This window comes from Rhinopithecus bieti, unplaced genomic scaffold, assembly GCF_001698545.2.
Source record: "Rhinopithecus bieti isolate Rb0 unplaced genomic scaffold, ASM169854v2 scaffold_55680, whole genome shotgun sequence".
In the NCBI taxonomy this organism is placed as follows: Eukaryota; Metazoa; Chordata; class Mammalia; order Primates; family Cercopithecidae; genus Rhinopithecus; species Rhinopithecus bieti.
In genome coordinates this window covers 36706-54372 of record NW_016821593.1, presented here as the reverse complement: position 1 = coordinate 54372, position 17667 = coordinate 36706, and the positions used below count along the sequence as shown (strand labels likewise).

At 34.7% G+C, this 17667-nt stretch overlaps 1 protein-coding gene across 1 annotated transcript in view; it reads right to left on the bottom strand.

The window, feature by feature from the left end:
• Positions 1-17667, bottom strand: part of LOC108520897 (vacuolar protein sorting-associated protein 13B-like) — a gene marked incomplete at its 3' end in the record, with an annotated part of 201096 nt that overhangs the window by 163304 nt on the left and 20125 nt on the right. The window contains exons 3-5 of the mRNA XM_017860455.1: positions 7287-7458; positions 6289-6403; positions 1490-1556 (exon numbers count right to left, since the gene is read on the bottom strand). Coding sequence (XP_017715944.1) covers positions 1490-1556; positions 6289-6403; positions 7287-7458 — 354 coding nt within the window. The remainder of the gene's footprint in view (positions 1-1489; positions 1557-6288; positions 6404-7286; positions 7459-17667) is intronic.

The window sequence follows — 17667 nt, the reverse complement described above, 5'->3', positions numbered from 1 at the left end:
TATGAATATTTGTTAAAATTATTAAGAATGTTTTTCATAGACTCTAATGAACATTCAAAGAGAGGAAAATAAATCTAAACACTTCCTCTAACACAAAAGCCACATTTTTTTCCCTGCACTAACGATTAGAGACTATTGCTAGTAAAAGCTCAAAATAAAATCAGAACATATCACTTGCTATGCAAATACACTATTAAACATTAAATTTAAGGACAAAGTTAACGTTAAGAATATCAGTTAAAAGAATTAGCTTAAGAACATATCCAGATATGTTGTACCATTAGAAAAGGCAAGGTTCTAAACTTCTAAAAGTCACTGATATAGCCTTGTGTTCATCTACCTCGTCAATGACAGAAATGCAATCTTGTTCACATTCAAGAAGGTACCACACAAGTTACTTTGAATTAGTTGTAAGAAAACAATGGCATAATAATAGAAAAAAAATTTAAAAAGCAATCTTATTAAGAATCATTAGAGGAATGACAAAAGCAGTATTGGTCAACTCTTGATCATTCAATACATGCACAATTTAAAAAAATATATTAATGTACTACTTTGATTTCCTTATACTGATGACAAAATTAGTCTGTACTCATGCAAGTGACCCAGAAACAGGTTATAGTGGAAAAGCAGTTCTATGATTTTAAATTACATTATACTTCATTTATAAAGTTTATGATATAGAGGAAAACACAAATCAAGAGTTGACTCTATGAATCATTCCATTCCTTCTCTGGGTTCCTGTTAATGGGAGTCGTGTAGCATAATTTAAAAGTAATTTCTTACAGAAGGAAAGAAGCCAGAGCAATTACTGAAAGGGTCCTGCTTGCTGATGGGTCGAACCAACAAGGTGCGTCTGTTCAGCTTGTCAGTACAGGAAAGGAAGACACCTCCACATTGCCCCAAAGACCAACACTCTTCCCCAAGGCTTGAGGTGATGGACAGGAGCAAAGAAGGTGAAAAGACAAAAAGCAATAAAAGCCATAAGCAAAAAAAAAATCTGGATAGTTTTAAATTCTCCTCAAGTTTGCATAAATTTCGGTTTGAGCAACTGCTAGGTATGGCCTCTGCCTGGACCATCTTCTGCAAAAGCAATGTTAATGAAAGTAAACAAAAAATAATTGCTTTTAGTATAAAATTACAACTTCTAGTTTATGGTAAAGAACAGTCCAGCATGAACTCACATAAGAATTGGGAAACAATTCCAAAAAGTCAACATGATAGTACATGAAAGATAAAGTATATTAACAAAAGCAAGCCTACCTTTGCCTTTTGATAAATTAATTTTATAACAGGAAGATGGTTACAAAACAAGAGCAGCTTCAAAGAATAAATAGCTTTAAATTTATATGTAATTTTGAAGAAACAGGTTAATAAGAAGTTATTCTAAACTCAAATTCTTGTAACCATTAGTCCTATTTTATTAAATAACAAAGATAAACAGCTTAAAGTATATTTTCAAAAATCATAATAACTAAATGGGTCTCACCACAGATTTTTCTTTGCATTGTAGAAATACTCCTTCAAAATGTCCTGACTGCCAACCTTCCCCTGGCCTGGAAAACATAAGTTCACCTTATCTGTTCTCTTCAATTTTTCTGAGTTAAGAAATTGAACATATATAACTATTTCAAATACATCTACAGTTCACAACACTGCATTGAACTAAAACATAAATCTGACAATGCAATCAATAGAACAATTTACATTAGCACCACACTCTGATAGTTCTGCATAAGAACATTTGTCTTCATGGTAAATTATATATTTATTTGGCTGATTATTTAGTTCCATCTTCTCCACAAGAGTAACATCTATGTTTATTTTTCTTTTTTAAAGATGGGGCCTTGCCCTGTTGCCCAGGCTGGAGTGCAATGGCACAATCATAGCTCACTGTAACCTTGAACTCCTGGGCTCAAGCAATCCACCCACCTTAGCCTCCCCAGCAGCTGGAACTACAGGCATACACCACCATGCCCAGCTACTTTTTGTGTGTATATGGTGATGGGGTCTTGCCATCTTGTCCCAGCTGGTCTCAAACTCCTGGGCTCAAGCAATCCCCCTGCCTTGGCCTCCCAAAGTGCTAGGATCACAGGTGTGAGCCACCATGCCAGGCTATTTTTCTTAAACACTACATCCCCAGTACTCATTTAGCATAGCACTTGGTGCATACCACACACACAACAAATATATGTTTTTAATAAATTTATACATTATCTGAATATTTATAATTTATATAAATTTAGCAGTAAAGTCAGGGATAAAGTACAACATAATATGTAATATTCATGACATTAAAAATTATTTCAGCTAAAATACTGTACTATCACTTGCAAAGATCATTTTTATACAGATACATACCATTTCAAAGAAACTAAAGAGTTGAACATTCTATGATCAAAAGCCAATTAATAATTCACTGTTTAATATGACAAAAATAATTATCATATGATTGGTAAGTTAATACTATTAGAAGAAGTCCTAATACATATCCAGCAAAATATTTTTATCCCATAATTGTGACAGATTTGATAATTATTGACAGACAATATGATATATGCAATAATGGATAAAATTCAAACACTTTTAATGTAGAATTAGGAACTTGGTAAATTAAAATAATTTTTTAGAGTACGTAATACATCAATATATGTACAGAAACATATAGGTGCTTCTGGTGGCACACAATAAAAAATTGTTAAATAAATAAATGAATTCAGAAAGAAATGGATTTTAAGGCTGTTTGTAAGCCAAAACTACAAAATTGAAAATATGATGCTATTTATTATTTTGAAAACACTTGTTTTCAAAACAAGTTTTATGGTATGTGAATTTTAGTTCAATTACAAAAGAAGCATCATTGTACTACTATAAAGCAAAAAAAAAGGCATTTGTATTTTGTTTCAGAAAATTTATGATAAAACCTGTACAGAGCTTTGTGAAAATATCTGAAAACTTTTTTACTAATGTTATTATTACAAGCCATGCATATTTGCATGTAATTATACTTTTGACAGAAATTTGTTATGCCAGAAACAATGGTTCTAGGAACATCCACCATATACATAATAATCATCTGTGAGATGAGAGTCATCAAAGTGCTTAGGAAATGAGCTATTGCTCCATGTCAGTGCATGATTATATTGGTATAGAGAATGAATGGGAATTATAGAGCAAAAATCAAAGCCATCAACTATGTTGCAGGCATCTAAGCAAATATAAAATACAGAAAATAAATTGTGTAAGATTATTAGTAAAAGTAGCTTATTTCATTTAATATGGCAATGTATATATTTATGAACAGATTTGTCATCTTATAAAACAAAATTTTATTATACTCCATACATGAACAAATACAAAATAAAATTAACCAATGTATCTGTTAAGAACCCTCTTTGAGAATAAGTACAGGCATACCTCGGTTTTATGGGCTTTGCTTTATTGCATAGTGCAGATATTATGTTTTACCCAAATTGAAGGTCTACGGCAGTCTTACATTGAGTAAGTCCATCAGCACCATTTTTTCCAACAATATATGCTGACTTTCAGTCTCCGTGTCACATATTGGTAATTCTTACAATATTTCAAACTTTTTCATTATTATTATACAGATATATGGTGACCTGTGATCAGCGATTTTTGACATTATCATTATAATCATTTCAGGACATCATGAACAGTGCCCAAATAAGACGCAAACTTAATTGATCAATGCTGCGTGTTTTCTGATTGCTTCACCGACCCTACTATTTCCCATCTTTCTCCCTCACCTCAGGTCTGCCTATTCCTTGAAACATAACAATATTGAAATGAAGCCAATCAATAACCCTACAAATGGCCTCTTAAGTGTTCCAGTGAAAGAAGAGTTGCAGATCTCTCACTTTAAATAAAAATCTAAAAATGATTAAGCTTAGTGAGGAAGGCATGTCAAAAGCCGAGATAGGCAGAAAACAAAGCTTCTTGTGCCAAGTTGTGAATGCAAAGGAAGGTTCTTGAAGAAAATTAAAAGTGCTACTCCAGAGAACTCGCAAATGATAAGAAAGTGAAACAGTCTTATTGCTGATAGGCAGAAAGTCTGAGTGGTCGGGGTAGAGGATCAAACCAGCCACACCACTCTGTCAAATCCAAAGCAAGACCCTAACTATCTTCAATTCTAGAAATTGAGAGAGGTAAGAAAGCTGCAGAAGTTAAGTTTGAATCTAGCAGAAGTTAGTTCATGAGGCTTAAGGAAAAAAGCCATCTCTATAACATTAATGTGCAACATGAAGCAACAAATGCTGATGGATAAGTGGCAGCAAGTTATACAAAAGATGTAGCTCAGTTCACTGATGAAGGTGGCTACACTAACAGATTTTCAATGTAGACAAAACAGTCTTCTCTTGGAAGAAGATGCCATCTAAGACTGATAGAGAGAGGAGAAGTCAATGCCTGGGTTTAAAGCGTCAAAGGACAGACTGACTCTCTTGTTAGAGGTGAATGGAGCCGGTGAAGTTGAAGATAATGCTCACTTACCATTCTGAAAATCCTAGGGCCCTTAAGAATTATGTTAAATCTACTCTTCCCCTGTGCTCTATACACGGGAATAACTAAGCTTGGATGATAGCACATCTGTTTAGAGCATGGTCTCCTGAATATTTTAAGCCCTTTGTTGAGAATGGCTGCTTGTTTAGAAAACAAAATCCTTTGAAAATATTACTGTTCATTGACAATACACCTGGTTACCAAAGAGTTCTAATGGAGATACACAAGGAGATGAATGTTGTCTTCACGCCTGCTAACATCCATTCTTCAGCTCATGGATCAAGCACTAATTCTGACTTACAAGTCTTATTACTTAAGAAATACATTCTGTAAGGCCACAGTGTGTTAGTCCATTTTGCATTGCTATAAAGGAGTACCTGAGACTGGGTAATTTATAAAGGAAAGAAGTTTATTTGGCTCATGGTTTTGCAGGCTGTACAAGCATGGCACTATCATCTACTTGGCTTCTGGTGAGGCCTCAGGAAGCTTTTACTCATGAAGAAGGCAAAGCAGAACAGGTGTGTCACATGGTAAGAGAGTGAGCAAGAGAAAGTGGGAAGGTGCTATGCTCTTTTTAAACAACCAGCTCTTGCATGAACTAAGAAATCGAGAGCTTCACTTGTTATCGTGGGGAGGCACCAAGCCATACATGAGAGATCCTCCCCTACGACCCAAATATCTCCCACCAGACCCAACCTCTGACACTGGGGATCACATTTCTACACAAGATTTGGAAGGGACATATATCCAAACTGTATCAGATAGTGCTTCTTCTGAAGGTTCTAGGCAAAGTAAATTGAAACACCTTCTGTAATAGATTCGCCACTGTAGACACCAAACATTCGTGATTCATGGGAGGAGGTAAAAATATCAACATTAACAGACGTTTGTAAGAAGTTGATTCCAGCCCTCCTTGGTGACTTTGAGGTTTCAAGACCTCATTGGAGGAAGTAATGGTAGATGTGGTGAGAACAAGAAATAGGAGTGGAGTCTAAAGATGGGGCTGAACTGCTATAATCTCATGATGAAACTTGAATGGATGAGGAGTTGCTTCTTATGAATAAGCAAAGAAAGTGGTTTCTGGAGATGGAAACTACTCCTGGGGAAGATGCTGGGAACATTGTTGAAATGACAACAAACGATTCAGAATATTCCATAATCTCATTTTTTACAGCAGCAGCAAAGTTTGAGAGGACTGACTCTAATTTTGAAAGAAATTCTGTTGTGGGTAAAATGCCACTAAACAGCATTGCATGCTACAGAGAAATCCTTCATAAAGAAAAGATTCAATCCATGTGGCAAACTACATTATTGACTTATTTTAAGAAATTGCCACAGCTACCCTAACCTTCAGCAACCACCACCCAATCAGTCAGCAGCCATCAACATCAAGACAAGACCCTCCATCAGCAACAAGATGATGACTCATTGAGTGCTCAGATGATCATTAGCACATTTTAGCAATAAAGTATTTTTAAATTAAGGTATGTACATTTTAAAATACATAATGCTATTATACACTTCACAGACTACAGTGCAGTGTATACACAACTTTACATACACTGAGAAACCAAACAATTTGTGTCACTTGCTTTATTGAAATATTCACTTCATTGGAGTAGTCTGGAACCAAACTCCCAAAATGTCCAAGGTATGCCTGTATAGTATTTATTTTAATAGCTAGCCAAATTAAAATAGAAAAAGTCTTATAGCAACTTTGTTCAAAGAAAAATACAGATTTTCTTATATTCATTATTCATTATTTACCTGCTTCTATAGTGATCAATATTGAAACTCTCTATTTTACATTTCACTTTGGTATATACATCCTGGACATCTATAGAAGCACTGAGATCTTCTAGTTCACAGACCATACAAACCTCTGCAATAAGAAACAAACAGTAATATCAATACAGTCTTCACAATTAATATTAAAACTTTTCATTTTACATTTCACGTTGACATATGCATGCTGGATATGTACAGAGGCACTGAGATCACAAAAGCTTCTAGAATAATAAGCAAATCAGCACAGGTCTTTCGATTAAGATAAGACATTTATTTCAAGAAAGGGGAAAGCCCAGTTAATGTCTGGAGTGTTATATTTGATATCAGTCAAGGATTTTCCCAATAATTTTAGTGACAATAGTATAATGTATCAATATGACCACTGAGGAAAATTCCTCATGGTCTTTTAGATGAATTTTAATACAAACAGGACAAAATTTATGTATTACAAAGTCAAGGAAAATACGTACACATAAACCTTTAACGTTAATAAGATTCAACATTTTAGCACTGCAACTAGAAACTCCTTGAATTAGGTTTAATAATACTTATTTAATTATAAATGACAATAAATTATGTTTAATATGTCTTCCAAAATAGCGTTTAATATTTGCACTTTTCAGTAAAGAAGAAAAACAATCCAGGCTGGGCATGATGGCTCACGCCTGTAATCCCAGCACTTTGGGAGGTCGAGGCGGGCGGATCACCTGAGTTCAGCAGTTCAAGACCAGACTGACCAACATGGAGAAACCCCTGTCTCTACTGAAAATACAAAATTAGCTTGGCGTGGTGGCGCATGCCTGTAATCTCAGCTACTCGGGAGGTTGAGGCAGGAGAATCGCTTGAACCCGGGAGGCAGAGGTTGCAGTGAGCCAAGGTCACGCCACTGAACTTCAGCCTGGGCAACAAGAGCAAAACTCCGTCTCAAAAGAAAAAAAAAAAAAAAAAGGAAAAGAAGAAGAAAAGCAATCCTGTACCTGTGCCTTTATTTTCAGGATCTGGAGCAAAGAGCTTTACAGTAACTTTGGGAAGCACCCACTGCATCCATAAACTAACACGTCCACTGGTTCCGCCAATATTACTTGTAGTTTGTTCCAAGGTGACAGAATCTGAGAATGGTGAGTCCTCACCTGCTTGTATAGAATCTCCCTGGGATGAGGAGAAAAAAAAAAATCTTATTTTGTAATGTAAACAAAAATAAAAAATTCAAATTATAAATTAAAATCAGCAATTATTATTTGTAACTTTTTCACATCTTATATGCAAATGATAATCACATAAACGTTAATGCTAATACATAATGCTTATATGTAAACATATATTCTCAAATGGTTTTTGTTAGAAAGCACATGCATGTTTCCAGCTTCCTCTAAAAGTAGGTAAGATCTAGAAAAGGTTAAGATTAAACCATTGAGTATGTTCCTACAGAGTAGAGTCTGCAAGCTACAGTTAAGGGGCTAATCTGTCTGTATTGGGGAATAAAGTTTTACTAGATCACAGCCACCTCCATTCATGTATTGACTGTATATGACTTCTTTTCAGCAGAGTTGAGAAGTTGCTATAGAGAAGCTATGATCTACAAAGTCTAAAGGTATTTACTAACTGGCCCTTTACAGAAAAATATTTGTCTACCCCTTCTATAGAGTATTTATAATGGAACCTAGAATAACTATAGAAAAGTGATTATCAGTTTAAGAAACAGCAAAATATTAATCATGCCTTGCATGTTAATTAAGGAGACATTAAAAATTAGTAGATTTGACAATGTAATTTTTAAAATGTTTTATATGGTTAAACGTTTCTTAGCAGAATAGAGCACAAGCTTATCTGATTCAACAAACACATACTGAACTCTGAATATGTATAAGGTCCTAAATTCAGTGCTAACGAACTTGCTGTCAAAGGCTTGTTCGGTTTGTTTTTGGTCTTTTAAGCAGCTTTTAGTAGGCCAGAATAAAATAAAACCTTTTATTTAAAGTTGAACTGGAGTTGAATAGCTTCAGTCTCAAATGCGGAAGAGATGCTGCAATCATTGACATGTTGAGTTCTTTCAGGTTTAGCTATAAGTATGGGGTTCTTAAAATCCCAAACTTTGCTATCCATTTAAAACTTGCAAACAAAACTTGCAAGCTTAAACCCATATACTCTGAAAACTGATCAAATACAACACAACATTCTTATTTGTTTAAAAGATGTATATGTATTTACATATCAGTTATAGATACTTAGTTAAGCTTAGTCTGTCAGGCAGTATGGTGTACTGGGTTAAGGAATTCAGATGCCAGTCATGTGATTTTAGGCAAGTAGTTTAACTTTTCAGAGTCTGTTTACTCCTCTGTAAAATGGTTATTATAATGATATTTATCTCTTACAGTTAAGATTAAATAGCAATATGAATGTGAATGAAGTATATACACATAGAAAATATTTCATAAATTATAGGTATAATTATCATTATCAAGTTGAACTGATGCTTAAGAAACTGTTCACTCACATTCTTACAGAATTTGGTCCCTCTACTGCCTTTCTCATTTTCTCATCTTTCTAACTTCAGACACGTTTTCTTTTGCTGTATATCCTCAACCTCCAATAGTTTATTGTTGCTTTGAATGTCTCAAACAAAAATGTTAATTTCCTATGCTAACAATTCATGACTAGTAGTCAACTGTCAAAACAAAACACCCCTTAAAATTTAAACAAAGACAATATAATATGATCAGTATTCCATTTTCTATAGACAGGTTGTCAGAGCAGAAGCTACTAATCTCTAAACACTTAAAAGCAGGAATGATAATTAAAATCCTGTACAAAACACACCAAAGCCCCAGCTCTCATTATCACCGACATGCCATCTAGACAAAGGTATATTCAGCTCCTACATGAGGCTTTTACTTTAACTTCATTGTTTTATAACATCTTTCAGTCAGAAGAAAATTCAGTTTCCCCACAACCTCAGAAGGAGGCCAAATGGGGAAGATTTTCACAGAATGACAGGCAAGTGTTTATTGCAAGAACACTTAGGCACCAGGCATAGCAAAGTAACAGTGTTCTGGGATTTACTATTAGAGAAAATTATAGAGTTAAACCTGAAGACAGTATAGTTACTCTTTGTCCCAAATACATCAAACAAAGCAAATAGCTCACTGTTTGTGGGGTTTTCATATAAATGCTTTTACAAAATAAGTAGTTCTAAATCTGCTACAATAGAAATTCCTACAACTTGAGAAGCTATAAAAAAATCAGGTTTTTGGTTAGCTGTCTAATGTAACACAACATCTAATAAAAAGCCCAAACTAATTCCAGATAAGGACGCTCATTAAATAAAAGGCAAGATAATATAGCCTTTCTTGATGGATAGGTTTTTAGAGTAGAAGTATGCTTAAATTAAATCCTCCCTCCAACAGACAGAAGAACATCATATTCCAAGAATGGAGAACTGAGAGAAAATAGCCTCTCAAATCAACAAGACTTCAATTTTTAACACTACTTGGTATACTTGCTAAGAATGCTAAGAAAACTGGCTGCAAATTTAGTAAGCACTCCTCAGTAAAAGCTTTGCTCTACTTCCTCACGCAGTTTCAATTTTCATTTTGGATTTACAACATTTTGTTTGGTATTGTTAAACATATTTGTGCATTAAATTTCTGCTCTGTTTCCAAATCTGTTGTGAAAATCAGGCCAAAAATGGAGATGTTGAACTATTTTCCCATACGTCTTTAGGCCAAGTTCTAAAATAAACAGTTCAATTCTTTTACCATTTTGTTGCAAATTGACCAAATACTAAGTTTATTTTCCTAGGTGAATTTATCTTTGTTCATTTGGAAGAGCAAACACTTTATAGCCCTTCATCCTTGGCCTGCTTCAGAGCTTAAGGATGACCATAGTTTTGGCCCCATCGCTACTTTCTCTTATCAAAATAACTCCTGCATTCTTGTTCAATCACAAAACTTCCCAAAGGGCTAAACACTTCGACCACTGGTTGTACTTAAGTCAACAGTAACAAGTGGCCTGCTGTGGTCTCAACTACCTGTGCTCCCACTATTTCAATGCAAGAGTGGGAAAAAAATTAAGTGTTTTAAGCTCAGTACTTAATCTTCAAACTCATATTTCCCACTTTACCATGAGTCAGACTGAAACACAGGAAGCTGGAGCTATATGTGCACAAAAGTACAGTGCTGCCTATCAACATGTCAGCATGAAAAGAAGTACGTAATCATAAAGTATAAATCATCTAAGGATCATATAAACAAATACTTCCATTTAATACAAACAATTGTTAGAATGTGTTTTCTTAAACTAGATTCATTTACAGTATGTTCTCTATATTCAATAGTTTTGACCCAACTAAGCAAGAAAACAATGTTTTAATAGTAAAATGTTGAAAATTTTAATGATTGTTTTGAGTGCAAATTGTAATTTAAAAAAATCAAACCTGCAATTTCAAAGTGTTCCGCAGATACATAATTAACATAAATAACGCAAGAAATGTAAGGTGATCTCAGATTATTAGCTTATAATTACATAATAAAACTATCTGAGTTTTTAAAAATCGAGTAGCCAATAATTTAAATAAATTTTGATATGAATATTTTGAAATAGGAAAGGCTTTATACACAAATTATTTTGTTGAATGGTATGTGATGGCTAAACAATAACCTTCATTTTCCTAACCTGTTTCGATATTTTAATTTTTTCCACAGCTATTCAAAAAAGATGATAGTCTAAATGTTATGATTTCTACATTTTGAATAAAAGTTTCTCTCGAAATGTTAAGGATAAAACCATTCAAAGAAAAATATGAAATGACGTAAGTATTTTCAGGAGTTTTAAAACAATTACAAGAAATTTTTAAAATAGCAATTGAGTAAATTCAAACTTAATATACTATCTAAATGGTTGTTTGAATAATAATTTGAGGTAGATTACTGCATAGGTTAATTGCACATGAATAACTGAAAAACTGACAAGAGTTTTGCTACTACAGCAAACTCTGTCAACAACTCTGAAGTTGATGCCAAACAACCTCTTAGTCCAGTATTCACTTTTCAATTATCAATGTATGTTAAACAGTTACTGGACATTAAAAAAGGAACCACTTCATGCTTAATATTTTTAAATTAGGCTTATAATAATGCAATTTTAATTCTTGAATCAATAAACAATGCTTGTCACATTGTCACACTTTGCCATGACCCTGAGCTTCCAAACATTGAGTAGTTAATATATCAATTTTTATTTAGGTAGAGTTGTAAATAAATATTCTAGTATTCACTCAGCATTTTAGATTATTCTGCAGCTTTGAAATTATTTCTATACTACCGCTGTGATTAAGGAAGACATTATCAAAAACATTTTATATATACAGAAAAAGTTAAAATGAAAAAAACACTAAATAATTTGCCTAAAATCACAACTCAGAGGAATTTAATTTTGTCAACACAATATAATCCTTTAAAATCACATTTACTGAAACTACTGAAAACCCAGAGATCCAAAATATGATTTTATGTAGTTATAACAGTTTCCCAAAGACATATAGGTTATGAAAGTATCCTGTAAGGGAAGATGTGTGTGTGTACTTGTGTACGTATGTATGTGTTTGCTTTGTTTACTTGTCATGAGGAGGAATCATCAAAATGTTAGTGCTTTTAATGGCAGTTTTTATTGTTGTGCTGTTCTGTAAACAAAATAGCATAAAAATTTTAATGAGTATAATTATTTCCTATACTACTTCCTTAATCACAGCAGTAGTATAGGAAATAATTTCAAAGCTGTAGAATAATCTAAATATATAATGTTCCACTTTCTAGACCACTTACCTGAACAAAAATTTGACAACTTCATCTAACTGAAGTACAGTTCAGTATGTTCTTCATAAAATATAAAGTTTTATTTAGCTTTAGAACCGATGCAACAGTGAGTGTGGCAGAAACAGGTGGCTGTATTCCCAAATTTTGCTCTCCCTTCTATAATACAAAGTTGTCTCTGAGTAACGGCAATCCAACTACGGGCTAAATTTCCCGGCCCAACTTGGAATTATGTTTATATACACATCCATACCCCATCACTAATATAATAAATTCCTCAAAGGATAAAGGATTATGTCTTAATAACATAGATTTTAAAGAGAAGACTGAATATTAATAAGCTAAGAATAAAATTTAAGAAATTCAAAAAAACAGAATAAACTCAGTAAAAAAGCTATATCTGTCTCAGGCTAAGCAGGGAAACAAAGTTACCCCGGGTAATTTTTAAAAACAACTCTAAAGTGCATGTAGGTCTAAGGGCTTGATTTCATACTGCCTAAATGTCTCAAAAAACTTCTAGCTGTAAGATTAACAGTATAGGGGTCCCAGGTTAGTGGTAGATGAAGTCCCTTAGAGAAGCAAACACATAAAATGTCTTTGTGGGGGACAGGCCCTCAACCAACATGTAAGAGCTTCATAGAAAAAGTTCCATTGATGAAAAACACCCAACACTAAATTACACAGTGCCTAAGAAAACAATCTAGCAGGGGTAAGATTTAAGAAAACAACAAGTGGTCAGATTCAACTCTAAAGAAGTTCAGATACCAGATCTGATAAAAAATAAGTGAAAATAATCATGTTTAAAATGATTAAGGACAAAAAACAAACTGAAAACACAAATTCATATTGTATATATAGTTTTACATATTTACATAAACATATGTGTAGTGACTTAATGAACATATGCATCTCTATGCTATGTACCACAATAAATGTGATTTAATCTTAATGTGAGCTAGTATTCCAAAATTATTCAACACTCTGAAGAAGAGTATGTTTAGAACCTACTTTGAACCATGCTTAAAATAAATTGGGGTTATCCTTTAATAAAAAGATAATGAGTGATGAATGGTGATGGAAAGTTTATATCTCATATCCAGTATGGCACTGAAACAATATAATTACTATTTGACATCTTTACTTCTGAGTCAGTGGAAGTCTCCCAGTCTGAATCATTTTACTTGTAATCTATAGTGTTTGACTTAACAAATATTTCAGATTGAAAAAAAAAACAGTATTAAAAGTACAACTAAGATGGAAAAAGTAAAAGCAATACAGGGCCAGTTTGTCAATATGTCTTTGGCTATTTGTATAGATTTTAATTACAGCCAAAAGAATGTCAGAGGTTTCCCTTGACAATAAAGAAAATTATAAAAAGAGATAATTATAGTCAACTTTAAAATATTGCCTCATATTTTCAAAATAAATTCCAAAATTTATTCAAAAACTACTAAAGTCCTCACCAGAGAAATTAGGAAACAAAATGAAATAAAAGGCAACCAAATTGGAAAGGAAAAAGTAAAATTATGTCTTTTAGCACATGACATGATTGTATATGTATAAAACTGAAGATTCCAAGAAAAATTATAGAACTAATCAATGAATTCCGCAAAGCTGTGGGATACAACACCAACATACACGAATCAGTTGTGTTTCTATGCATTAGAAACAAACAATAAAGAAAGAAAATGAACAGAATAATTCCATTTACAATAGCATCTAAAATAATAAAATGCTTAAAAATAAACATAACTGAGGAAGTAAAAGACATAATGAAGACTATGAAATATTTTTAAAAGAAATTAAGATAACACAAGTAAATGGAAAGACAATCAGTGGTCATACATTGGAAGATTTAATATTAAGATGGTGAGTTATTGTTTAATGGATACAGAGTTTCAGTTGGGGAAGATGAAAAAATACTGGAGACTGTTGTGAAGGTTGTACAACAATGTGAATGTATTTAACACCACAGAATTGTATACTTAAAATGGTAAAAATAGTACATTTTATGTTGTGTATATTTTACAACAACAAAAAACTTAAGCCAAAAAAGTTAATAGTAATATAAAATTACGATCGTACAGTAACAAAAAAAGTTATATGTGTCTAGCATCTATATGTTCATTAGTTTTACTTGACATAAATTGGGCCACTGTGGTGGGATAGAAATATTTATCTTATCGTTAAGTATTATTTTATCAAAACATAGTATAAAATTTAATTTTGAGGAACAAGGCTGTATTAGTGTTGGAGATGGAAAAAGGATCACAATACTTCTCTATGTTCTCTTTAAAATTATTAAATTAGGGTCCTTTGTCCATATGGTCCTTACCATTTCATTCTCTCTCTTTTTCTCTTTCTTTTCCTTTCTTTTATTTTTATTCTTTATTTTTTGAGAAAGAGTCTTGCTCTGTCACCCAAGCTGCAGTGCAGTGGCACCATCTCGGCTCACTGCAACCTCCGCCTGCCAGGTTCAAGCAATCCTCCTGTCGCGGCCTCCCGAGTCGGGATTACAGGCATGCGCCACCCAGCTAAGTTTTGTATTTGGAGTAGAGATGGGGTGTCACCATGTTGGCCAGGCTGATCTCAAACTCCTGATCTCAGCTGATCTGCCTGCCTCGGCCTCCCAAAGTGCTCAGATCACATGTATAAGCCACCATACCCAACCCATTCTCTGTCTCTTCAAATAATTTTCTAAATGACATCTAAATTAAGACTTGTAAATTTAGATCAGATATGTGTTATAGCCAAGTACGTTTTCAATTAAGATTACTTTTTTCAACATGGAAATATATAGTGATTAGAATTTTCACATGAAAACAGTTTTCTAGAGAGTACGACAAGAGGAAACACTTGCTCACTCATTTATGAAGATAGTACAATCTTCTAATCTAATACCAAAAGATGACAAGGCTAAAAGAAAAAATATAGAATTCAACAGAATTATATACTTAAAATGGTAAAAATGGTCAGTATCACTCATGACTATAGATACCAAAATCCTAAACAATTAGCAACCTCAATCTAGCAATATATAAAAAGAAAAATATATCACAGCCAAGTTGGGATTTTTATAGAACTGCATGGTCAGTTGAACATTTGAAAATCAATTGATATAATTAGTCACATTAACAGAATAAAGGAGATAGATAAATTAAGTATATAATAATGTTGAAGTCACTTCCAAGACAACCAAATAGGAACAGCTCTAGTTTACAGCTCCTAGTGAGATTGACACAGAAGACGGGTGATTTCTGCATTTCCAACTGAGGTACCTGGTTCTTCTCATTGGGACTGGTTGGAGAGTGGGTGCAGCCCATGGAGGGTGAGCCAAAGCAGGGTGGGGCGTCTTCTCACCTGGGAAGCTCAAGGGGTTGGGAGATTTCCCTTTCCTAGCCAAAGGAAGCAATGACAGACTGTACCTGGAGGAAGGGTACACGCTCACTTAAAGACTACGCTTCTCCCACAGTCTTAGCAATTGGCAGACCAGGGGATTTCACCCCGTGCCTGGCTCCACAGGTCCTACTCCCAGGGAGCCTTGCTCACTGCTAGCGCAGCAGTCTGAGATCCACCTGCAAGGCAGGACCCTGGTGGGGAGAGGGGTGTCTGCCACTGCTGAGGCTTCAGAAAGTAAACAAAGTGGCTGGGAAGCTCCAACTGGGCAGAGCCCATTGCAACTCAGCAAGGCCTACTGCCTCTCTAGACTCCACCTCTGTGGGCAGGGCACACCTGAATAAAATACAGTAGACAACTTCTGCAGGCTTAAACGTCCCTATCTGACAGCTCTAAAGAGAGCAGTGGTTCTCTCAGCATGTCATTCAAGCTCTGAGAAGGGACAGACTGCCTCTTTAAGTGGGTCCCTGATGCCCGTGTAGCCTGACTGACAGACACCTCCCAGTAGGGGCCAACTGACACCTCATATAGGCAGGTGCCCCTCTGGGATGAAGCTTCCAGAGGAAGAATCAGGCAGCAATATTTGCTGTTCTGCAATATTTGCTGTTGATACCCAGGCAAACAGGGTCTGGAGTGGAACTCCAGTAAACTCCAACAGATCTGCAGCTGAGAAGCCTGACTGTTAGAAGGAAAACTAACAAACAGAAAGGAATAGCATCAACATCAACAAAAAGGACATCTACATAAAAACCCTATCTGTAGGTCATCAACATCAAAGACCAAAGGTAGATAAAACTGCAAAGATGGGGAGAAACCAGAGCAGAAAAGCTGAAAATTCCAAAAACCAGAGCACCTCTTCTCCTCCAAGGATTGCAGCTCCCTGCCAGCAATGGAACAAAACTGGATGGAGAATGACTTTGACGACTTGACAGAAGTAGGTTTCAGAAGGCTGGTAATAACAAACTTCTCTGAGTAAAAGGAGCATGTTAGAACCCGTCACAAGGAAGTTAAAAACCTTGAAAAAAGGTTAGACGAATGGCTAACTGCAATGAACAGTGTAGACAAGACCTTAAATGACTTGATGGAGCTGAAAACCATGGCACAAGAACTACATGACACATGCACAAGCTTTAATAGTTAATTCAATCAAGTGGAAGAAAGGATATCAGTGACTGAAGATCAAATTAATGAAATGAAGTGAGAAGACAAGAGAAAAAACAGTGAAAAGAAACAAACAAAGCCTCCAAGAAATATAGGACAATGTGAAAAGACCAAATCTACGTTTGATTGGTGAACCTGAAAGTGACAGGGAAAAATGGAACTGAGTTAGAAAAAACTCTTCAGCATATTATCCAGGAGAACTTCCCCAACATAGCAAAGCAGGCCAACATTCAAATTCAGGAAATATAGAGAACACCACAAAGATACTCCTAGAGAAGAGCAACCCCAAGACACATAACTGTCAGATTCACCAAGTTTGAAATGAATGAAAAAATGTTAAGGGCAGTCAGAGAGAAAAGTCGGGTTACCCACAAAGGGAAGCCTATCAGACTAACAGTGGATCCCTCTGCAGAAACCCTACAAGCCAGCAGACAGTGGGAGCCAATATTCAACATTCTTAAAGAAAACAATTTACAACCCAGAATTTTATATACAGCCAAAATAAGCTTCATAAGTGAAGCAAAAATAAAATCCTTTACAAACAAGCAAACACTGACAGATTTTGCCACCACCAGACCTGCCTTACAAGAGCTCCTGAAGAAAGCACTAAACATGGAAAGGAACAACCAGTACCAGCCACTGCAAAACATGCCAAATTGTAAAAGCATCGATGCTATGAAGAAACTGCATCAATTCACGGGCAAAATAATCATGCAACATCATAATGACAGGATCAAATTCACACATAACAATACGAACATTAAATGTAAATGGGCTAAATGCTCCAATTAAAAGACACAGACTAGCAACTGGATAAAGAGGCAAGACCTATCAGTGTGCTGTATTCAGGAGACCCATCTCACATGCAGAGACACACACAGGCTCAAAATAAAGAGATGGAGGAAGATCTGCCAAGCAAATGGAGAACAAAAAAAAGCAGGGGTTGCAATCCTAGTCTCTGATAAAACAGACTTTAAACCAACAAAGATCAAAA